At 32.2% G+C, this 25,822-nt stretch overlaps 1 protein-coding gene across 1 annotated transcript; it reads left to right on the forward strand.

The window, feature by feature from the left end:
- Positions 1-22: 22 nt before the first annotated feature.
- Positions 23-25,800, forward strand: LOC125064750 (beta-1,3-glucosyltransferase). The gene is made up of 11 exons (XM_047671950.1): positions 23-168; positions 5,263-5,310; positions 20,093-20,202; positions 20,459-20,650; positions 20,811-20,959; positions 21,028-21,217; positions 21,346-21,481; positions 24,418-24,571; positions 24,755-24,864; positions 25,109-25,275; positions 25,414-25,800. Exons 1-11 carry the CDS (start codon positions 159-161, stop codon positions 25,567-25,569), a joined length of 1,422 nt encoding a protein of 473 aa, XP_047527906.1. The 5' UTR covers positions 23-158; the 3' UTR covers positions 25,570-25,800.
- Positions 25,801-25,822: the final 22 nt, after the last annotated feature.

Here is a 25,822-nt window from a genome sequence, read left to right on the forward strand (position 1 = left end):
AGTTGACCACGGGTGGCTGCAACTTAACTTTTAGTTGTCAAAAGTTCAAAATAAATAAGAGTAACATATAAAAATAATTCAAATGGTGGAACGCAGCTAGTATTTCTTAAAAAAATACACTGTTAAACATAAAAAGATAATCCCGCTTGATTTAAACGATGGGTATTGGTGAGTATAAAATAAGATTCTTATATTTTTCTACAATAATATTAAAAAGTTTTACCTTATGTTTTTTTGGTAAAAAAACCGGCGAATGACTTTTGTCATAATAAAAAAATAAACTAATTTTGCACTGATTATTTTTGCTATGTTGTTAATTTAACTGAAATAAAACAAATGATGCACCTATTTAAATAATAATGATTAAAAACTTTAGAAGTACAAGTTTTTCTTTCTTTGACTTAGTTATTGAGGATTTAATTCTGTGGTAGAAAGATGTTAAATTAATTTTTGTCTTTATCGATTAACAAGTGTCCATTATTATACTTCGAAAAGTTTTAAAAGCATTATATTCTAATATATACACTATCAAGTAGGAATATTCAGTCGTAGATTTATTTATATGGCCTATGTTTAAGTGTTAATTTAATATAACACTACCACCGGATTGTGTCTCTGCCATGAAGAGTTGCACTCAGTAATTTATCGTTTTTTGTTTATTTATTTTTTATTTCTCCATTAGTAACTTTATTAGACTATTGTTGCATAGCCTGCCAAGTACAGACTGCAAATGAAAGTGGCTGATGAATAGCTGTCTGATATGCATAGTCAGTGAACTCTGTATATTACCTTATAAAGAGTTTGTTTATTCAATTCCAAAATGTACATATAATTTCTGTATTATCATATTTTATACATCATTATAAAAAAATGTTCCTCCTTTGACCTTTCCTTTCGTTTACTGAGACTTATCCTCTTCACGAGATTGAGTAAAAAAATTGTTTTATTTTTTAGTATTGAATCTTTTGTTTTTTTTTTTAATATTTATTTATTAAAAGTAGTTGTAGTATTATAGGTTTATTTTAACTTTTAAGAAAACCTTGTGTTTATATTTAACCAGCACTTGAAAAGAATGTTTATAAAATATTCATTATGTAACTTGTATAATAAAAATATAATTTATATACATTGCTAAAATAGGTCGAAAATCCCTCCTCATTAGACTTCCTTCTATACAAATTCCTTTACTTTACCACAGGCTGTTCGTCTGTGGAACTCTCTTCCTGTTGAAGTAAAACATGCACAATCACTTGCTTCATTAAAAAGCATCCTCAAACCATACTGTCTTGCATGTTAATGTTGTATATTTTCGCGAGAATTTTAGTTTAATTTATATATGATTAGATACATACACATAAATGTATGCATTTTAGGTATCAGGTACTGTACATTATTTTATTTTAAATATATTATTATTTCACTGTAATGTTATGGTATATAATTTGTTTATATCTGTCTTGTACACCCCTACCTCTTTCTATATCTGTTTCTTTCCTCTACCTTAAGGTTGCCTGGAAGCGATAAGGCTGCCTCTAGTGCATCTTTCTTAAACATGACTAAATAATGTGTTTACTGGTGTACAATAAAGAGTATTTTGATTTGATTTGTTAGTTTTCTTTTTAATAAAGCATTATAGCGTCGTTTAAAGTAATCATACTGACTGAAATATTAAAGCAGTTTTTTATTCATCCTGTTTAAAAATTAACATAGTTTATGTATTCATTCGATTTTTTGGAGAGCACAAATATTAAAAGACCCAAAGCACATGAATCTTGACTGATGATTGCGGGTTCTATCCCAGGAATACCTTATATTACAGCCAGCCAGCCAGCCATACTCAATTTTCATGTACTCATGCATTACAGTATGACTATTTATGTTTATCCACCAACCCAATAAAGCAGCTTAGTGTAATCAGGCTATTACGAATATCCCATCCTTAAAAAAAAATAAGTCTTTCAAACCAGCAAAGCCAATTGAAATAAGATCAAATGTATTGTAATTATTGTACGACGTAGACGTAGACGTTTCATTGAATAGCTAATTGAGCTAGTTGCCTGCGTCATATATACCTAATACTAGTACTTTATAATGGCAGTATAGACACTGACGTGCGAATTAAAAGCTTATGAGCCGTTCGCTGATATTTTTTTAGACTTATCGCTCTGAAATGCTCTTATTAAATTAGACAAATAAACCAATGCAATTTGTTGCCAATTTTATTGCTATAATTTTATACATAAATTATGTATAAGCTTTTATACATAAACGTCTTTTTCGATTTTATTTTTATTTTCACAAATTTTTGCATTTTATACAATCCTGTTGAAACCGAAATATATATTGCTCACAAATAGACTAATAATTTAAAGGTTTAAAGGTTTTATAAGTATTGTTTTTTACCTTTACATAAAACATTTGTATTGAAGGAAAACTACAAAGAAATACCTATATACATATATATATATATATATATATATATATATATATATTTAGAGCTAGGACCTTCTGTTTATGCTGACTTGTTTACTAATGTTTTCTAACATAAAGTACGAATCGCATACTTTACAGACCTAGGCAAGACAATATATTAGAATAGGTAGTATGATAAAATTATAGACGTAGCGTGAAGAAGAATTTAACGTAACTGCCACGCTTTCCTTCACGTCTAGTTTAAAGTACATCAAAGTTTATATTAGACTTCAGTGAACACTGAATATTCACGATGTTCTAAGAAGGCTGTTGTTTCTTTATCTTTTGCTTCAGAAGATTTTATTATAAAGAATACTGTTTTTTTTATAATTCAGCTTAATTACTGATTAACAAATTATATTCCACTATTTTACTGATGTACTAAAACATTAAACAACAATTTTTATTTTGTAGTGAAAATTAGATCAAATTCAAATAAAAAAAAAAATCGCCAAAAATAAAAACAAATGTAAAGACATACGACAGACAAGTAAGTAGTCATTCCTTGTAGACGAAGACAAAACAGTCTGTCTGGTAGATTTTAAGGTGACCGCTGCCACAACTGTAAAAACCACAAGAAAACTTTGTATGAGTGTAGATATTTACAACGTCCGCTAAATACTTAAACGTATTAAGCGACAACTTTCATTTTTAAAAATAGGATAAAAAATTGAAATAAGAAAAGAAATACAGCTCGATTTATTCACAACATATGAACCCTTATCAGAATAAATGCATAGGATGACATTGTAAACATTATGCGTCAGTAAAATTTGTCTCTTACGTTTTTTATTTCGGATTTTTCTACTTTATTTATTAGAAATTCATAAATTTTACCTATAGCATACAATGCTATAGGTAATGTTATCCTCTCATGAGGTAAATTAAAAATGTAGCCTACATAGTCGGGGCTCAAACTATCTTCATTCGAAATTACATCAAAATCGGTTCAGCGATATAAGCGTGAAGAAACAGACAGAGTTATTTTCAAATTTGTAACATTAGTATAGCATTATAGAAGACGCTCGGTAATACTAATTAGTACGAGAGTTGTGGATTTTGTTTGCGATACAAATGTAAATTTTAGGTATAGTAATTTTAATATCATAGGCGGCGTACAGCGTGACCTCGGATAAAGCGGCCTCGCAGCTCCAAAAAAGGACAAAAGTACATTTGAATATGTTATCTCAGTTTTGGACAGTTGAAATTTTTAATTAAATATCTTGTAAAGTTCGACAAAAACACAGATGTTTCTGTTGTATACATACTACATATAATATCTTTTTATAAATATATTTCTTATAAATTAAAAATTTACTTGGTGGTAGGGCTTTGTGCAAGCTTGTGTTAGTAGGTACCACCCACTCATCAGATATTCTACCGCCAAACAATTACAGTACTCAGTATTGTTGTGTTCCGGTTTGAAGGGGAGTGAGCCAGTGTAACTACAGGCACAAGGAACATAACATCTTAGTTCTTCAAGGAAGGGTAATATTTCTTACAGCGCTATTATCTATGGGCGGTGGTGACCACTTATCATCAGGCGTTCCATATGCACGTCCGCCCACCTATGCCATAAAATAAAAATTAAGGTGATGATGTCTACAGTCCCTCTGAAGATATTAGCAGTGTTATATAATATGGTCAATTTAAAAGAAAAACCATTCACGATTTGTTGCTGGGTTGTCGTTTGTATCAGGGCCCCGGAATGGGCCCCGCCACTTAAACCTATAAATTAAAGACAATACCGAAATTATCTAGGTGAGATTATTATATATAATTGTAATATTATAACCTAATTAATATTATTATAACTTAGGTCAATGTAAATTTATTGGGTTTGTCTATCGAAAAATTCTGAGTAACAGCCCGGAGTCTGGAAGAAGGAAAAGTGTACAACCCCGTGTTTAGAAAGCTTATAAAGCCGTTTGTCATGCGCGAACTGTTTTCGGTCGTGACGGATTTGCGGATCGGATTATAAGTGTGAGAGAATGTGTGCAACTGTGCACCTTAACAAATGCCCCGGGTTACATGGTGTCCCTTGAGATATTCTGCTATGTTTGAAATTGGTCAGGATGAAACCATCCCATATAGAACACCGCAAGAGTATCTGCCATATACTCTACACAATTCATATAGTCTTCTAATATTAGTCGTTTAGGGTACTGTCACAATATAATGTGACAATTTGAATATAGAAGGTATTAAAATGATCATGGTATTACCATTAAAATGAGTTCTTTTTATCTTATTAGACCTTATTCCTAATTAATATAGATGACTAAAACCGAAAATCGATTAAAAGAGCTAAAATTCGGGTTCTTCCAACCCGATTTTTATTCTGACGCTCCACAAGTAAGAGTCGTGCTTAAATATTGAATTAAAAAATTTGAATATATATAAAGGGATTCAGGGTAAAGCAATTGCTATGCTGTTGCGTCTTATAAAGTTGATAAAAAAATTAATGTTTAATATGAACGAATCGTAATATTACGTTATAAATACATTGCCTAGCGTCTACGGTATCGGCACGGTGAATACGGTAAGGGCGGCAGTTTCGTTTCGTTCGTAGGGGGTATAGAACGTTTCCCGCGCAAATTCCCGCCAAAATGTTTGCGAAAGGTAAAAGACGCGTTCGAATTATTTTGTTCTTAGTAATTCGTGAATATTCTATACAATAAAAATACATAAAGTTTACTAACTTAATTACATTATTAAAAGCTTTTAATTTTATTTATTTCATTTTATTTACTTTTTTAATATTTTATTTTTATTTATTTTTTGTTTCAGTTACGGCTTTGACGTTATTCACTTTAATACAAACAGCGACAAGTTTCGGTAAGTTTTGAATGTATAACATTTTTATATATTTTTTTAATGTGTTACAAAAATAATTGCGGCACAGATCAAATTTGTAACTTTATTGTTTCTGTTTAACGGTGTACTTTGTATGAATTTGGAAAGAAAATAACTAGGTACCTACCTACAGACTAATTTTAAAATTGATATTACGCACGATGCAAGTATTAAACAAAATTTTATTGTTTAAAATAATTTTGCTGTAACAAAATAATTAAATGCATTGTAAATTAATGAATGCCTGACATACTGTTTTCGAATTTCAAATTATACAAGCAGAAATTACTAATTGGATTAACTAAAATACTTTGGGGCGAATATAAATATATAAGTATATTAAAGTCAAGTCTAGGTTACCTACGTATAATGTTTTAAAAAAAATATATAAAACCTCGGCCACACTGATAAATATGGGAATCAACAAGAACTAACTTATATTTATTTTATCCTTTTAGTTTTCATTACCTACGTAATGTTTCCAATACAGGTTCGGACACGGCAATATCGGTTAGTAATATTTTTTAACACGTATCCATTCTCACGCTTTTGTCGTTTTTTATTGGTGTGATATTTATTTAGAGATATTGGGTATATCTTTAAATAAGGAATTAAGAAAAATAAGCGCATTATAAAATAAAAAAAAATAAAACAAGTTTTAGTTCATTTATTGGAATAAGGCTTCTTTTTTAATCTGTTTAAGACTTACTAATAATATTTTAAGTTTAATTGTCTGCAGCGGGTAATTTTCAAATTAAGAAGAGAAACTTATTGCAATGCAATGTCTGTCAATTAGTTGAGTTTTAATTAATTTCATAAATAGATTATTTTGATGTCAAGTCAAGTCAAGTTAATATAAAACTTTAAATAAAAAGGTTATATTTACGATTAGGACTGATTTGTTTTCAATTAGTGAAATGTTAGCGTAAAATCGGTTAAGATGCGTTGTATGGCTTCTCCTTGGTTAGACACGATGACAATGCGTAGATAACAAAGACGATTACGTATCGTCTTTGTCATAGATTAAACGTTGTGTACTAATTCATGCACTAAAACCAATCTTCGTTGAGAAGCAGCGCTATAATATAATATAATATACAATTCGATTTTTGAATATACATATACTTGGTTGGTCTTGTGACCAGTATAACACCGCTGATCTCGAGGTCCTGGGTTAAATCCCCAGGGACTGATATCAAGTTATTGAGATTTTCGGTAGGAAAATTGTCAGTATAAGCTGGAAATTGGAAGTGTATACAGTCCCTTGCTTTGGAATGCACGTATCGTGTAGGGTTTGCCGTCCCATCAGATTATGAGAGTTAGTGTACTGAGAGTGCCTGTGTTGCGCTTACCCTTATGCGCTGCGAAGTTTCCTGGAATCTCTTGAGATTGGCCTATATGACGGAAATTGGTCAGGAGGACATCATAATTTGGTACTTGCCATACAATTCTTCTTCTTGACTTTTGACGGAGGTCGTATGTGCCGTCGGAACGCGTAAATGCCACGCTTAAAATCCCACTAAATATAAATGTTTTAATTGTTTGTGAATTGTGTAAACTTATCGATTTTTGAAATGTAGTCTAATCTCCATATTATGGTAATGACTTGGAACCATTTTTTACCGACGGTTAATTGAATGATGAATAACTTTGTAATTAAAATCTTTTCAGCAGCTTTCGTGTCTAACAAGATCGGTGATATTTTATGTATTATATGATAATAACTGATATTATCGTTATATTTGTTTAAATAGATAGGATTTATACAAGCAACAATTTATATAATCAACCCAATTTTTAAATGAGCTAGCCAGTTAGAATAAGTAGGTACATACAATGTCGATAAAAACAAACGATTAAGAGCGTGGTGGCTATAACTCCAAACTCTCTTGTTAAGAGAAATATACAGGATGTTTTTTTTTTAATTTTCGCCTTCAAATTAGAAAAAAATGTCATATAATTACGGTTTACAATTTACTTAAGTTATAATAACAATAAATTGATAATACTTAAAATGATACACAAATAAGTTTAGTCATATTTATTAACTTTACACTTTTGCACGAAGACATCGTCGAGAAATGATTTCCCGGCCAATCGAGTTATATTAACTTGAGCGTCGTACGAGGAGACTTTATACATAAGTTTATTAATTTAATAATCGGGTTTTCATACATAGGATCACGTGACCGTTTATCGTCGTGACGTCATTTCACTGATAAAACGAGTAATTTAAAATAATAAAAGTATATTTGAGGTTAAATGTTGCATGTTTTAAAAATTAGTCAATATTTTTTTTTTAGGTAAAGTATGGTATGTAATTTATTAAATAAACGTAATTCTAAAAGTAGGCATATATATATATACATTATATTGAACATTTTAAATCTGATTTTCTATGTAAACATATCAGTCCTAATGATCTGATTTTAATGAGATATCTTCGTATATGCTTATTTGTTTTAAGTCCTTCTATATATTTTACTACATAATTTATAATAAGACTAACGTCTTGCCCAATCTTTGCTCGAATAGCATTAATTATAATAAGCATGTAATATCCCAAAAATTTATTCAAAAATGTGTAAAAGAAATAATAAATTTAGCAATCCTATAGTAAATGAAATGTGTGTGTGTTTTTAAGTGTTTAGTTTCCTAAATAATACCTTCAGAAGGGTTCCTTCTCAATGACAATACTGGGTTAGCTACAGATTAAAAAAAAGGAACTCTTATTTCGTATAATAACTAGCACATTCAATAAAAGCTTCCGATTTATTGGCTGTTTCACACATATAACCTTATTTAATATACACAAAATATGTTAGTAGGTATAATTCCTTAATATAGTAATTATCCGCAAATAATTTCCTGCGATTATATTGAATATATACACAGACGAACTTACGGCGTATAGCTCATAAACATGAAGTATATACATTTCTAAGCCCTATAAAATATACTGACGCGAAAGATCTTTCGTAAGCTTCTTACACGCGAATTTCCGGCGAAGCAAAGACATACGGAACCAGATGCTATACACATACGAAACTATTTACGCCAATAAAATACTGTCGATACAGTCAATAGAATTTATTTCAGCTGAAGATTATGATATAAATGTCGGCAGCTACTAAATATTTCTCTATCTACACTATGGTCTACAGAACCTTATATTAGGGGTCCGCCCGTAAAGTTCACATATAAAATATTACATACTATCTTTCCAAGGACTACCACCAAGTTATATACTGTACCACCCATTGGTCATATATTCTACCGCAAAGCAATAGTTTGTATTGGTTTATTTCAGTTTGAAGTTAAACACCATACCATATTTTTGTCTTCAAGCATGGTGGCACATTGGCCACGTTATGAATGGATAAAAAATCCTTTACGGTGTCAAATTGCCAATTTCTATGGAAGTGGTGACCCCATACCGGCCTATCATATTTATATTAAAAAAAAAATCGTTGTACAAGTCCTTCAGTCATGTCATTATGATTTATGCGTTTTGTCTTCATCTATAGTGAACCATCTTACAAAAAAGATTGTAGTTATTTAATACAGTTTCTCGTGCATCGCTTCTTATTGTCTTTGGTACGTAAAACATCGACCTCCATAAAAACTGTCATTAATTTGATTTCAAAGCTCCTCAAAATGCTCTTCACAGCTTATTTTGGATCAGACCGCTCGGTCGGGAGATCACAGGAATAATTAGATAGATCAAATTTACGAACAATTTGATCGATTTTACATAAAGCCGATTCTAATCGAAAAGAGAATAAAGGTAAACAAAAATACTTAATTTACGTAGTCCATACAATTTGCTACAAGCTATATTGTCCACAATTTTCATTATTTATAATACACCACTTTACTACATTTATTCTCGTTAATTTTATTGTCAAAGTTCCGTTAACAGTTTCTTCGTCATTCAAAACTTCATTTGTTTCGAGAATCCATAATGAATATCACAGATTACTTAAGCTCTCTACCAATGATATTGCCTCAATCCTATCTCAAATTTTGTTGTGTTGTCTTCTTGTGTTTGGAAAAGGTCATGAAGGTAGCCTTCCTGACATCATTTGCAAGACAAGTTGATAGGATAAACTTGGTTAATTAACTTTCTCTTCGTAAGGTAACATTACTCGGAGCCTGGGATAGTAACGTCCGGTCAACGTACGCGACGAAAATCGAATTTTGATGGATAAACTTGATTCAATTTGAAAAAAGAACATAGGTTTTGATGTAACTGGCAATTTTGCCATTTCTTCATAATAATGTCCTGAAGTCGTTTATTTATACAAATATCACGTTATTTTCGTGACAAATATATTATAGCTCTCATTACAACATCAGAATGCTCTAAGTATTGATAGTACGATTAGTATTCAAACCTACATGCATTAAATTTGAATTGGGTGTACTAATTGTTTATAGACCTATGTTAGGGAACTGCTAATTGAATTATGTTATTATTGACGTCATTATAAATTAGCTAGGCATTAGCTTAATCTAATATTCACTATGTCATATAGTCAAAGACAATAATTGTTAACTATTTATGGCAATCGCTTGTTTTGATTATAAATTAATCAAAAATTATTTTTTAATTATTTTAAAATAGAGGCATAGACATAGTGGACTGTTTGGTTTACTACCTTTGCTTTTTCGAAGGTTGGCTCGTTTGTTTCATTTCTTTTGTAGTGCGAAATTCAATCTATGTATGTATATATAATCTAAGGTATATGAATTTGCCGAGAGAGAGAGAGTCGAGATGGCCCAGTGGTTAGAACACGTGCATCTTAACCGACGATTGCGGGTCCAAATCCAGGCAAGCACCACTTAATTTTCATGCGCTTGATTTGTGTTTATAATTCATCTCGTGGAAAACATCGTGAGGAAACCTGCATGTGTCTAATTTCAACGAAATTCTACCACATGTGTATCCACCAACACGCATTGGAGCACCTTCGCCTCAAAGGGAGAGGAGACCTTAGCCCCTCAGTGGGAAATTTACAGGCTAATGTATGTTATGTATGTAATATGAATTTAAATTCTGTTGTAAGGTATCATAGTATTGTTTGTGCCTACATAGTACATATGTTTTAATATTTTCAATAGTTTGCATCACATTATTTACAGGAGTATATATAAAGTTTCAGAAACAAAAATATTAATATGAAAGTGCTATTTCTTATCAGTTCCTTTTAAAGTTAAAACAAATAGCGAGCGGAAAGTTACAATACAGTTCTTACCGACATTTTAAAGTGTTACAAACAGATTTCCATTAAATGGATTGCCATCACTTACTCGATTGCTTTTAAAATTCCACACAATTTTTAGACAAAAATAGTGTTGTCCGTGACTCTGTCTTTAAAATATCTTTGCTATAGTATTTATATATTAAGTAAATAAATATATATTGGACAACATCACATACATTACTCTGATCCCAATCTAAGTCGCTAAAGCACTTGTGTTATGGAAAATCAGAAGTATCGACGGTACCATAAACACCCAGACCTTTGACCAAACTAATGAACTTTTTCTACATCGAACCTCGGAGTGGCGTACCCATGAAAACCGGTGTACACACTACTCGACCACGGAGGTCGTCAAAATTAAAAAAAATATTTGAGAATTATACTCTAAGAACGAATTTTAGACTGAACGTAGAACGATCGTGTAATGTCAGAAAATTGTATACAACATTGAGTATTATTATAATTCTAATATTAAAAGATACATGATAGTTAGTAACGTCCACGATATTTTTCTCGAGGGGAACGCGCGGGTTGCGGGCAGTTTGGTCATCGGGAATGTTGCTCTAATGTAAATTTTGTGATGCCCAATATATTGCACTAACTTTTCTGATCGTAAATTAAGATGTATTATTTCTTTATGTTCTTGTAAATTACAAAAAAAATAAATGTACGCCAATATCTTATCTAAATATAACTCATCTCGATGTTGAGGATGATACCGTAACGCTGGTTTATACTCTCTGCCACATGACCAAAGCTTCACTACATATTATACAATAAAGTCCTTCCGTCATGTCTGTACGTCATAAACTGATAAACTACTTTTTACGTTTGCACTAATGGACAGAGTGATTCGTGAGAAAGGTTTAGAAGTAGGTATAATTCATTATGATTTTGTGTAAATTGGCTGAAGTATGACGATGATTGTTGAAGCATTTTGGAAAACAATATGTCGACCAAAAGAGATATTTTTATGATGTATACGTTTCATGTAGACTGATAGTTAGCTAGCGATATATTTTAATATAAATTATATGTAAAACTGAAATCTTCATTAATATTAATATGACCTTACATTTACAACAAAATATATAAATTTTATTTAGACATATTTATTTATGAATGTCCCTTAGTTTTAGCAAACATTAAAGAGAACGTACGAATATGCCACAAAAAACTCCTTTATTGTTCTAATCTCAAACGAATATCACCAACTTATAATTATATGTGAGTTCATAGAAGCCGGGCATTAATGAAACTGCGTTTTACTCGCAATAACTTAAAACAGTTATAAAAGAGTACCAAAACGTGCAGGTACAGTTTGTCCTTTATGAAGGAACTCGGTAGGAGCAACTTTTAAAGCCTCGGTGCCGTATCTTGCATAATTTAGCGTGTGTACTTTGTCAACTTAGTATGTAGTCGGTTCTTCTAGGTACAGTAGGTGTTGTTCAGTGCATCCTTTGTTTGTCGAGATTGTTCTAGCATTATTGCGGATTTTGATGTCGCCACGCTTCAAATTCGCTCCGTGTATGAGTTTTGTTAATATAGCAAATTTGGTTTTAAAACGCTTGTAAAATTTTCGGCTTCTTACAATGTTGTTTTAGTGTCTTTGTTTTATATTATCTGCAGGGGTTTTATCCTTATTTATTATGAGAGCAATTATTGTTCTGATTTGTAAGTTCTGTCCAATCACGTACGAGTGTTTTATTATTTACTTGAAATTGGAAATCTTTATTTGTAATCCACCGAAAAATATGTTTAAAAAAAAGGACACACTATGTGATAATAATAATAATCTGTGTACAGTAGTGTTACCCACACAAAGAAGAAGCTTATCATCAATCAGCTTATGTTGGGGAAGCATACAATGACCCCCATAGTTCGATGCTGATTTTCAGTGATCCCCTTAAAGGGTACCATACCGACAACAATGACAGCTACTAATAAATCGATATAATATAAAATGAATATGACTTACATTATTATAGAAAATATTATTATAAATAATTACTTAAGTAATAATAAATAGTTAAATAGATCAATGTCCAAGATATTAAATACATATTTAATACTGATGAGTTAATTGTAGGAGACCAAACGGTGCTTCGTACTGTTAATTATCTTTTTAATTTGGTAGGATATTATTTTGAATAAAAATTTTAATAGCCACCTTAGTTCCTAAATACATATTTAAAGCAATATATTCAAGAAAGAAACATAATTATAGGGCTTTCAATGAAATTTCTCGATAAAATTCGTTATACTAACGGCTTTAATTATAATGCTATTGATAAGTTTATTTAAAGTAATTTTTAGTACTAGCTTTGAAAATAATTATTTAATAAGTATGGTTTGATATTATAGACTTCTACAGCCTCACTAATAAATATATTTATCGGATAAATTAGGTAGGTAGGTACACGCCGATTTCTTTGATTATATTCTCTAGCCACTGGTTCAGCGGGTACTCTAATAATTTATAATTATTAAATTATATATTTTTTTGTAAATTTTGTAAATAACTCATTTCTGTGACTTCTGCTGGGTTAAGAGTCATTCTCTTTTTGAAAACAAGGAGTTCATTACACGCTGCTGCTCCAATGCGGATCAAAATGTAGACATATGTATGTACATTAATTACTAGATACTGGATAGTAATAATACGTCCCGATTTTGCAAGATTAAAAAATACAGTTGTACCCCGTCCCGATTTTGAAAGATAAAAACATTGAACTTTACCCCGTGATAAATTTTAAATAGTGAAAGTAAAACTATAATAAACCAATCTCAATCAATAATTAGTCAGACGGTTTCTCTGGCTAATGTGTAACTATTTTTCTCTGGGAGGATGTTATTTAAGGATCTTGTAATGTCGTAATTTGGAATGTGTGATATATCTATCTATACTAAATCTTATAAATGTGAAAGTAACTCTGTCTGTCTGTTGCTCTTTCACTGCCAAAACAAAAAACCGAATTTGACGAAATCTGGTATGAAATTTGGTTGAACTCCAAGGGAGGGCATAGGCTATTTTTTTGCCTAAAACATGACAACCATCCCCTAAAACGTGAGCGAAGCCGCGGGCAACAACTAGTTCTCAATAATTATTTGAGTGAAATAGTTTAGGTGACTATTATATTTATCTGAATAAGAATAAATAAGAAAATGGCTTCGCGCATAATCTTTATTTTTTTACTAATCTATAATAGATAAAAATAGTTGTTATTAAGAGTGTATCTTAGAAGATACATAAATACTTTTTGTATGCCTTTTACGACCTACAAATCTTTTGTACATTGTTTTGATATTTCTCCTATCAGATTCATCAGGTTTAGCCAGCGTTAGCATGCAAGCGTGCAAAAACAGTTATCTGGACCAAACTTGATGGAGTTGTTCAGGCAAGTTATATACACACAAAATATTAACAAATTATTTATACAAAACTTCCTCGTTTATCGCTTTTTTTATCAGTGTAAGCCGGACTGAAGTAAGCGGAGATATAAACAGAGGCTTTGTTTTATAATATTTATAGAAAATTGATATGTTATATGTACATATATTTGGTGAAGATTTTATACTTAGTACCTTTTTTATTCATGATATATATAAACATTTTTATATTAAGAATAATGGAAAATGAAACGTTATTTTTAATTAAAATACTTGGTAGCAGGGCTTTGTACCAACCCGTCTGGGTAAGTACATCAGGTTTTATACCAATAAACGGCAATACTTAGTATCGGTGTATTTCTTTTTATTTTGGGGGGGTTGTATGAGACAGTGTAATTATAGGCACAAGGGGCTTTCGATTTTAGCTCCGAAGGTGGATGGCGCTTTGTCGTTAATGGATGGTTGTGACTACTTTTCATTAGATGACGAATGATTCAGTATTCTTATTTTATATTTGAACAAGTCCCACTATTTCATGAATGAATACGAAATCATTCAATTCAAATAAATCCTTTTCAAACTTTTTCGACAACTGAGATATTCCCTTCTTTCCATTTCACAATTCCGTCCAGAAATCAGAGACCAATTCGCATCAGTAAGTGCATTTCGAGAAACGGAGTTGAAGCCCGGTCGAATCAGAAACTTAAATCTGATAAAAGGTAGTCTTATTTGAATTTCCGTTTGTAAGTAAAGAGGAAATAGTGTATTGGAATCTTTTGGGTAAACTTTCTTAATCCTACTTCGCTGGAAGTACGGCTTCGAATCTGATGCGGGATTGCTTTGAAAATTATTACTCTGTAATTAATTTTACTTTTGAAACTTAATGTAGTCTGCTACATTTATATATGAAATTAGTTTGTATTTTAATATTAATAGGTGGTAGAAATATTGGTTATTATTGTTATTATTGGTTATTTATTTGACATCCTAAACAATATTATAAACGTGAAAGTGAGTTTGTTTATGAATTTGTTAGCGTTTTCACGTGCTGTGAAAACGCTAACAAGTTCATAAATGTTAACTATTCAAACGAACATCATAAAATTTTGCATACCCATTATCAGGAATACAGAAAAGGACACACGGCACTGAAAGACTGCTACAACAAACCCTACATATTTTGGCTAATCAGTTAGTGGAAATTTTTGTTATTGGACTGTTTTCAAAGGAAGTTAAACAGTTTTGGCTCGATTTAATCTGTAGTGTTGCTGCTGAAAGCAGCCGTCAGTAAAAAGTGACGGTTGGTGAATACAGCTTTGACAGAATTTATCATTTGTATCGACAGAAAAATATCGAATATTGAATATTACATAAGGATGTTTTTTTATATTTCAAATCTCTATTCTATAAATTGACTTCAGAATTTAGGGCTATCTAAGTAACTATCTAAGTCTTGAATTCATGTAACGTATTGTATAAATAATCGTTTACTTTAAGCACTCAGACCGATGTGACGCTTGGGTTCTCTCAATAAATGTCTAATACTTTCGAATACAAACCATTTCATAGACGTTTGACCTTTCATTCCATTACCAACTACACCAAACCCTTGTGTAATAATAATAGTTTAATTTCGGATACGTAGATTTTTTTCAATTAATTTCAATTTACTGTATAAAAGCGAATTTATACATACAGCTAATATCTAAACTAGACCCCTAAGATCTCTAAGATCCAATATTAGTTAAATCATTGATTAATTTTTCTCAAGATATTTACAACCAAACCCTAGTATTCTTGATGCATTTGATTTTTACCATTCTCTTCCTCCATTCCTCCTCCTGCCCTTGTCCCAATTTTTACTTGGGGTCGGAGCAGCATGTCTTCTTCTTCCATACTTCTCTGTCGGACGTCATCTCACAAGTAACATTCTTTCTAACCATATCGTCTTTCACACAATCCATCCATCGTTTCTTTGGTAAGCTTCTTTTATTTATAAGATAAACGATATGTCCCTATGGTTATAACACGTCACACGAACAATCTTTACCGATGATTGCGGGTTCATTACTGAATTTTCATGTTCCTAATTTGTGTTTATAATAATATTCATCTCGACCTCGGCGGTGATGAAAATTATTACGAGGAAGTCTGTATGCCATATACAATATAATATGAATACTCGTGACATGTTAATTTATTCGTTGGAAAGTCCACCACCAAAGGGATTACCTTTCATTAATATCGTATAAATAAATTCAAAATATTATTAAGACGGTCTTTTTTTAGAAACGTTTGATCTCAAGATAAATAACTATTAAAAAAATACTATACAGGTGGTTTCCTTGTAATTTGTGCATGTGTGAGTGTCTATCATATTACTTGGACTGACAATACTAACGAAAAAAATTTCAGAAAAAGCGATCGTGTTTTTAGTAAAGTAGAGAGAGGAAAATGTTTATTCGTTTCTATTTAAGTAACATAATTGAATTTATATTCCGTTAGACCTCTTTGTCTTAACACAAAAACACCTTCCTCCTAAGCCTCGCGTCAAATTGAAATCATTCGTTCCTTATAAATTCGGCATCGGATGAAATCCCACAGGATCTCGTCGAATCTACGAGCTCGAATTATTGATGTGAGCTCTCAGCCAGCAGCGAGTGTGCAGTGAGTTTCTCGACAGATTTGTGTGCTCTGATTGTACCGAATTTGAAGTGCATTGTCACCTGGAGACCTCGTGCTGTGGACGTTTCTGTCTCATCGTACTGTTTAAACGTGTAACGTTTCTATTTATAATGCCGTTACTTTAGAGCTTACGTGAGTGGCAACTATATGCGTACACATATTTATTTTCACTGGTATTCATACAGTGGTCCAACTCGGTCATAGTCATTATTGAATATTTCAGAAAAAACATTCGTAAATAGCTGACAGGGAAAGAAACATCGTTTGACAAATAGAGGAGAAAAAGATACTAAACTGTTTTGTCTTGATCTATTTATTTATGTAAACGAACTCCCTAAACAGTTGGAAAAATTTCGATAAAAATTTATTTTTGTATTTACGTCGGTGGATGGTTTAGATTGAAACTGATAGCTTGTTATATGATCAGGAAGGACAGCTTATATATATATTATTTCCTCAATATGTGACTTTACAGATTAACTGGTTAATACTGATAAAGACAACAATCTATCACTATATATTAATATATACATTTATTAACTAATAGCAGATAAATATAAAATTTTAGAATGCATTCAAAATTTGTAAAAAATGGCAATTTAAAGTTGAGGCAGTCTAACCAGAGATTCAGTTCCATCGCGCAGCGACAGTCGCCGTAATCCCGATAGATTCGGATGAAATTCGTCCATTTGCTACGATGGCGACGAATTATTAATGCTCCCAAATGCTATTTGCACCTTATCCAGGATTCAGTTGGAAAAGTTTCAGCAAAATTGAACGAAATTGATTTCGCTGTGGCAATGGAATATCGAATGACTATAGTGAATTTGTTATTGGAACTCGATGACACGTGTTAGTCCCGACTATTTGTGTTTCGAATTCATTTGATATACGTTATTGTCAGTTTTATCGAAACTTATTCATTCGCTTTAAGTTGGAGCGAATTTAAATACAAATCTTCAGCATATTTGATGATAAATAAATCGTTGAGCAAACACGTTCGAATAAAACGTTAAGTCACTTTATCACTCTCGGAACATTACGTTCATTCTCTTTATCCGCGACCGGCCTATCTCTGAAAGCGAAATCCGAGTGGGATAAATCCGCGAACTGAGAGCAGCCAGAGTTCCCTCAATGAATAATGCAAACGATCACCTGAGGTGCGAGACATTAAAAACTCATTGCAGTTCTTCATGGTACGTATCGCGGAAATGGATTCGTAATGAGCTATCTCCTTTCTTTCATTCGATGGCTGTTTTCGGATAAACTAGACGATATCCAGAAATTACGATTCTTACAAAGATTTGAAAAAATAAATACATTTTGATACATTAATCTTCTAATCATTTCATAATTGCACTATGGATTTGTGAGAACCTTTACCAGACTTTAAAATTAAAAATTATATACATGATTATAATATGTTTATTTAATTTTACAAAGTATATTATAATGTTGTATTACAGACAAATCTATTAATAAACTGCACACAACGTAGAAGACTCAAATCAATTCATAACAGCTTCACCTCTTTTATGTACTTTTTATGACTAGGTTCCCGTCTTGTTCATTTTCTTCTTTTTTATTAATACACTTATGTTTTTGTATAATTTAACTTATTTAAAATTAAACACTAGTTTAGTAATACTATTGCAAACTCTGAATTAAAATCTGAAAGAAAAAAATAATGGATTTAATGGAAAGCGTAGTTTCATTCAGTCCTACAGATTTGTCATTAAGTTTATTGTTTTCCAAAAAATCAAACGCAAATATGACTAAGAAAGTCTGAACAAATCTCAACGGGACTTAAAATTTAAAATTTGCCTTTTCAAAACGTTGTCATGCAAAAATACTAGAACCACGTCACGTATCACTTGTACTAGTAAAATTTATTGACACGCCTTCAAGGTTCCACACGCGAAGTTTCCTCACCATAAATCTTTAGGCAAACTTTTAGATTGCACTAAACTTGCCGACGTTATTAGCTGCTGAATAATTCATCAGCATCGGAGCATTATCATTGCGTTTTTCTCACCTCGCATTAAAATCGGTATCGATTTGTTTTGAATATTTAGAATTGAATATATATTTATGAATTGCCAGCATTTATCCTGGATGCTTTGGGGAGGATCTTTCACACTTTATTCCGTTGAGATGCTATTAACGATGTAATTTATTCCCTCTGTGTATTCTCAAGTTTAAACTAAGAGCGATAATAAATGGGTTTATATGCTGCCCAAAAATGTATCTATAAGTCCATTTAGAATATCATGCAACAATAATTATACTTTGTACTGATTTTTTTAATATTAACAAAGTTTTATCTTTGTTCTTATCGCTATTTTTTTAATGATGTACAAAACAGATTCAGTAATTCAACTTAATACTGAAAGTTCATTAGTCACCTATGACATCATTGGCTTTCATCGACCAATTACAATCATTCTTTCATAAATTTGGATAATTAAGGTTTTAGAATTCGGAGAATAGTCTTACAAAAATTTTTTTTTGGGTTATCAATCATTGCGTCTAGTATAGTCAAAATTTTCTCGTAAGAAACTTTGTTCAGACATTATTTGTGCATGTTCATGTTGATTGTATTTTCATTGACTTTTCTTGTGAATTATTTATATCAGAATAAGATTTAGTAACTTATTTTATTAAATTGTCGAACTATTAATAGGGTTTATCGAAATGCTATATTTTCAAATCAAGAACAGTATCTACATACCGTTCAACTTCTCCAGCATTATTAGCATCACCTCTGGGATGAGTTATCTAAAATTGCCTCGGCATCATAATTCTCAATCAATAAGCCTATAGACTACGGTATCGCATATCTCATGCCGATACATCATTGAGCGTACCCTAAGTTCATGTACACCTGATTAATAGCCATGACACGTGAACCTCTGATTGATGATTCCAGCGGGGCTTCGATCGACGTGCGAAGCTATTTGTCATAATTTGATGATAATGTCGTTACGTCGAACACGTTATCTACTTTAGGTAATGTAAACACACTAATGATACACCGTTCGTTTCTTTGCGATGACAGATTATGTTAAACAAACTGCTTCCACGTTTTTTTTATATGTAATATATAGGTTGCGAAAATTCATAAAATTAAAATATATCTATTTTTAGTTGTCGTCCGGGTTTTTTTGCGTTTTAGGTATAAAATGCGTATGTCCTTTCTTAGGGTTCAACCTTGCTTCATACCAAAATTAATCAAATTCAGTTTAATGGTTTAAACGTGAAAGCCTTTTTTGTGTGAGTGTATATTTTTATTTCCAGGCAGCATTACAAACGAAATTTATGGATTATTGGAAACTATTTTTTATTTGATTTATTTGTATTTTTAGTGTATGTTTCCTTTTTAGCTAAATGCGTTGTTCTATCAAGTCCAAAATATTTTTCAGGTTCAAGAAACGTTGTATTTACTATAGTTAGTCAACCAGAGCCATATCACGCAAGTGTCGCAAATCGCCTAAAACAAGACTTAGAAATTCAAGTCAATGAATTAGAAAAGGTAATAATTGTTTTCTTTGCGATATTTTAAATGAAAAAGTAAATTCTAAAAACTTTAATTGAAATAACAAAATTGTTTATATAAGCTGTTCTAAGAATTTATGTTCGATTTGAACTTTGTTTTACTTCTTAAGATATTATAATAACTATCTTAACTGTAATATAAATAAAGCGAGATCTTTTGTCGGTAAAGTTACTTGTGACCAAATATACTAGGCTTTGTATGATATAATATATACAATGTTTTTATATTGTAGCTTACACCAAAAGTCTACATAACACATGAAGATATACCCGTAGCGGGGGCTTGGACGATAATTCCTCTACTGAGGCCCCTAGTCACTAAATACAAAAACACAGATGTACGATGGGTTCTTTTCGTCGAACCACATACTGCTGTACGTTGCAGTAAACTATTTGAAGCTTTAGCAGCAGCTGACAATCAGAAGGTAATAAATAGATAATTGGTAGTTTATATTTCTTGAATTCTTATTTTGAAACGAGTAAATAAAACCTGCCAGTATTTTATACATTCTATTCACCTAGAATTGCAGAGAACTTAAAAGAAAATTCAAACCTAATAAATTGAAAATACTCTTTTCTTTTTAGGATACAATGTGGATCGGCTACCCTCTAAGTGATGATGAACCAACAATTATACATCATTTTGCCTTTTATGAGGATTTGGAAGATGATGGTGGTTTTGTGTATCCCCATTTTGCAAATGGTTTTGCGATGAGAATAGAATTAATGGACAGGTAAGACTTACGGTAGAACCAGGTTAGAAAAATGACAATGTTTGTAATTTATAAAAAAATATCAACAGGCTCGTAAATCAAATAGAAAATGACGAGAGGAAGCTAGAAGCAGATTTCTCTATTGATCCTGCGTTCGAACTGGCACAACTCGTGTATGGGGATAGCACTAGTCCAGGACCGTTATTGACCCCAGATCTGAGCTTCTGCATCGTTTCCGGAGATAATTGCGCCACATATCCTAGACAGTTTGATATATGCGTAAGTTATATTATTTTTGATTCTCTTTTTAATAATATATGAATAAGCTAATTGGTTATACTTCTTAGAAAGACTTAAAGTTTTTATATTTCATAATCCATAGCAAACTAAATATTTTATCCTGGCAGGGCAGTCCTATTGCTGAGGACTCGATATATTTTGCAGTGAAAACTTGGACAGGTTTCCACTCTACCAGAGCAAAGGTGGTGAAGAAGACATGGGGAAAACACGTGACACATCTGCAATTCTTCAGTGATAAATCTGGTAAGTTTGAAAATGCGTTCTTGTCTTCGGCAATTGACGGTGCATAAAAAATTTACGCGCGAATTATATTATTATTTTTTAAATGAATTAATTTGTTCTTGTATTAATGTGTGAGCTAAAAAAAGCTCAAGCTAAAATAAAGTTCTTCTGGGTAGGTACCACCCACTCAACTTTACTTCCTTTCATCCTACCACCAATCAGCACTACTTGCTATTAATGTGTTCAGATTTCAAGATTGCGATGAGTGAACCAGTTTAACTACACAAAGTTATATATATATAAAACATCTTAGTTCGTGGTGAATTGGATACATAAGGTATGGTATTTGTAAAAGTAATATCGATGTGTGGGGTGACCATTGGATAATCCGTCCGCCAACCTAATTCTTAAAAAAATATATGTTTTTAGTGGTGGACGTCTACGGCAGAGATCAGATTATTTTGATATTGAAAGCACTGAGTTTGTATTTGCAATTTCTCAGTGCATAGTCGAAAATATCGTGAAACACAAAATTACAGTATGTCGGCGTGGTAAACTTTAAAAAGAGTCAATAAATAATAAAACACATCATTTCTAAAATTTATCTATTAGATTACGTTAAACTTAAAGATTAAACGCTTTGAAAGTTAAAAGACGACAGGTTAACTCAAAGGCAAGTCGTTATGGAGATAAGACTATTTAGCAATCCAAATGTCACGAACTTAATCCTGTCTTTGTAATCTTAGAGATCTAATTCTATTGCTTTGTTGTTATACGCGTATTTATAAAGATCTGGAAAATGTTGATCTTAGTGATACGTCCAACGTTAACCATTTGTCAGATTAAATCAGTGATTGCATCATTGGTTTATCGATTGGATTTGCTTTCAATTGACTGATTTTTAAGTCATTTTCTGCCTCACACGACCACTTTGTGGAACCATTTTGTGCCGACGGATTTTCAGCACTAATACGACTTGGACACCTTCAAGAAAAGAGCCTACTCATTTCTTAAAGGCTCACCTCTCCAAGCCCCCTAGTGTTTGCAGACGTATATGTATGGTGGTAGTCACCTTCCATTAGATGAGACTACTGTTCGTTTACCACATATTTAAACCAGACGAAATATACGGTTTTAATGTGTTCATTAATGCCTAAATTATTCTACAAATAAAATTACAGGTATTGTATCATGAGTAACTTTATCACCTATGCTATTGTATGAATTATGTATATAGGTACATTTAGTAAACCTTAATATCGTCACGGTAGCATGTGAAAGCGATCCCGTGGCGCCCACCGATGAGACGGAGAGGGTACCGCTGGTTTTTTAGTGTGTATTCTGGTGTGGCGCTAACATCTTGGGCACCGGCGAGTCCCACATACCCCGCCACTTCCACGTGGGTGAAACGCGTAGTGCGTTTTTCCAGCGAAAAAAAATCATCAATTGGAAAACAAAGTATTTTATATACAAAATGTTATGGCAGACCATGTGTAACATTTTATCACACATAAAAGCTTATAGACCGATTTCACATTTCACGAAACACATTTCAACAAACAAACAAACAAACAAACAAACAAACAAACAAACAAACAAACAAAACAAAGAGATTAATGTGGACCCCCGATGATAATAAGTTTTACAGTAGGTATATACGATTATCCCCCCTTAATTAAAATCGTTCAATATACTGCGTGCTGCGAGCACCGTCCTTCAGCTTAAACATTTCCGGTCGTACTTTTAGAGTTTTATAGATATCAGGTAGAAAGAGATTATAATATAATTATTTAAAAACACAAGAATATATAGAAGAGTTTCGTCGGTTTCTAATTTAATTTGAAATTCCCTAACATTTGCCAGAAATTTATTTGAATTACTTGTACTACTATTAATGTAGTTCAACTGACGATCTTCACCTAACACTTTATTTTTAAAGTAACAGCGTAAATGTCCCGCTGCTGGTCAAGAATCTCCTTTCTTAGAGTTTGTGGATACATTACTGATAAATATTTCATACAACAGGTCCAATATTTCCTTACAATGTTTTCCTTCAACACCGAGCACGAAATAAATTATAAAAGTTGTTATGGTTCGAATGTTTTTTAAAGAACTCGTGAACTTCGGTTAAAAATCTACATTCAATATCCATTGTACTATCGATAGAAATTATAATTTTATAAAGGTTTAAACTTTTAAGACTTACGTAGGACTATCTTATCGCCTCAGTTCTTAATGAGAATTTCCATAAATAGAATAATCACTGTCAGTCTGGCCTTCTACGTTGTTGGCTTTTAAAATTATAAATATTATTGTATTAGTGGAGACTAAATAAATTATAAATACCACAAATAGAAAAGTACAGTTAAGATTCGTGTCTTATGTATGTTGGTGCTTACTAATTTAGTAGCGTTTGTATTTTCGACGCAATGCACAAATGTACAAATATATTGGTATTAGTCGTAAAATAAGAAATGCATTTAATTTGTTGGGAATAAAAAGGTTTCATTTATTAACTATATATATATGTTTATATAATCTACTCGACTGATTGGCGAATAGGCTTATTTATGATTCAAGAAATATTAACCACTCCTTACATCTTTCACCTGTAATACTAAATTTTGTTGTTTAGCAATAGAATAACTGATGAGTGGGTGGTACTTACCCAGATGGGTATGCTCAAAGCCATATGGCTTAGAGTGTATATGGCTTATAGTAAGTATATATTATAAACTTACTGGTGATAGCACCAAGTAAGTTTTTTTAAAGTGTTATACAGATCAGTGGAATGTTCGTTGTTTATATATTTCTTGGAAATGCAGCTGATTGTTTAAAATTTCACACATTGCCATGGCCGAAGATTTATATCAATATATCATCATGATATTTACTTTATCCAAATTCCTGTTAAAATTACTCGAAATAATGAGTATCAGCGTAAAATGTTTCTGCAGATCCTGAACTTCCTGCTGTGGATATCGGTGTGCCAAACACGAAAACAGGTCATTGCTTAAAAACGGTCACCATTTTGAAGGAAGTTGTGAAGAGGGTGCAAGATCTTCCAAATATCAAATGGATATTTCTTGCTGATGATGATACTATTTTGGGGTATGATTCAACCGTTTTTTTTTGGTTATGTTTTTGAAATTTGAATTGTGAAAGTGATTGTTGAAGATGTAAATTGATATGGTTAAATTAAATGTATGTTTAAAATCATGAACAAATAAGACATACGTGATTTTCTTAATTTTTCCAACTTTTCCAATGAACAAAGTTAATTTAATTCAAAAGTGTCCAGCGGCTCTGTGAATTGCTAAGCTGCTATCGAGGCGGTTCCGACATCACGGTTCTCGGAGAAAGATATGGTTACGGATACGGCAAGAAGGAGACAGTTGGTAAAGGTCAGATATCTAATTTTTCAATCATTCTTATGGATTCCATTAGCTTTTACTCTGAAGGAAAAAAATACGATTATCATACATCGGTGACTCTGGAATTTTCTAGAAATTCTCTAAAATCCTTTGGATAATTTCTAGTTTAAAATGAAGAGTGCACTAATTAGAGACACTATTAGACCTCCATATATACATATACGTCCGTTCCTAACGTGATTACACAGCGCATACTAAATCGATCCGTCCCAAGGCTACGACTACATAACGGGCGGCGGCGGCGCGGCGCTGTCGCGCGGCGCGGCGCGCGCGCTGTCGGCGTGCGCGTGCGCCTCGCGCGGCGCGCCCGACGACATGGCGCTCGGCGCGTGCGCGCTGCGCAACAACATCTCGCTCACCCACTCGCCGCTGTTCCACCAGGTCGGTGAGATCGGATGAGACTTTTTCGTGATGATGAATTTCCGCTTTGAATTCGAGCCTTAGGGATAACATGCTCCGTAGCCTTTGTGTTTGTAAAATAATACAATATTTAAGAATTTAAGCATTTCATTTATCTAGGCACGTCCGCAAGATTACCCGCGTGAAGTGCTCGCACGAGATCGTCCGGTGTCCTTCCACAGGCACTCCTCACCAGAACCGCTCAGGGTGTACGCTACCTGGTTCCAGCACGACGACTTAGCTCTTAAAAGGAAAAAGAATAAGGATGAGTTGTAGTTACTAGGAAAATATTTGTTAATTGTCTAAAGTTACAGTAGGACTTGTTTGAATGAAATATTATTTAATGGTTCCTGAAGTATTTAAATGCTTGAACGAATTTATACATTCTCGTGTTAAATATCTATTTCGGCTTTCAATTACTTTTTAATTTTAGAATATTCAAATATGTTATGTTCAAAATATTGTTCCAAAAAAATCATGACAAATCTACATTCCAAGCAAGATACGTAAACTTTTTTATATTTGTACG

Source organism: Vanessa atalanta, chromosome 6, assembly GCF_905147765.1.
Source record: "Vanessa atalanta chromosome 6, ilVanAtal1.2, whole genome shotgun sequence".
NCBI lineage: Eukaryota > Metazoa > Arthropoda > Insecta > Lepidoptera > Nymphalidae > Vanessa > Vanessa atalanta.

Excerpts from the sequence above, each read along its gene's own strand:
- LOC125064750 (XM_047671950.1), top strand. Across the intron at positions 5,311-20,092 it reads ACAAACAGCGACAAGTTTCG|GTTCAAGAAACGTTGTATTT; the intron begins GTAAGTTTTGAA and ends AATATTTTTCAG. Across the intron at positions 25,276-25,413 it reads ACTCGCCGCTGTTCCACCAG|GCACGTCCGCAAGATTACCC; the intron begins GTCGGTGAGATC and ends TCATTTATCTAG.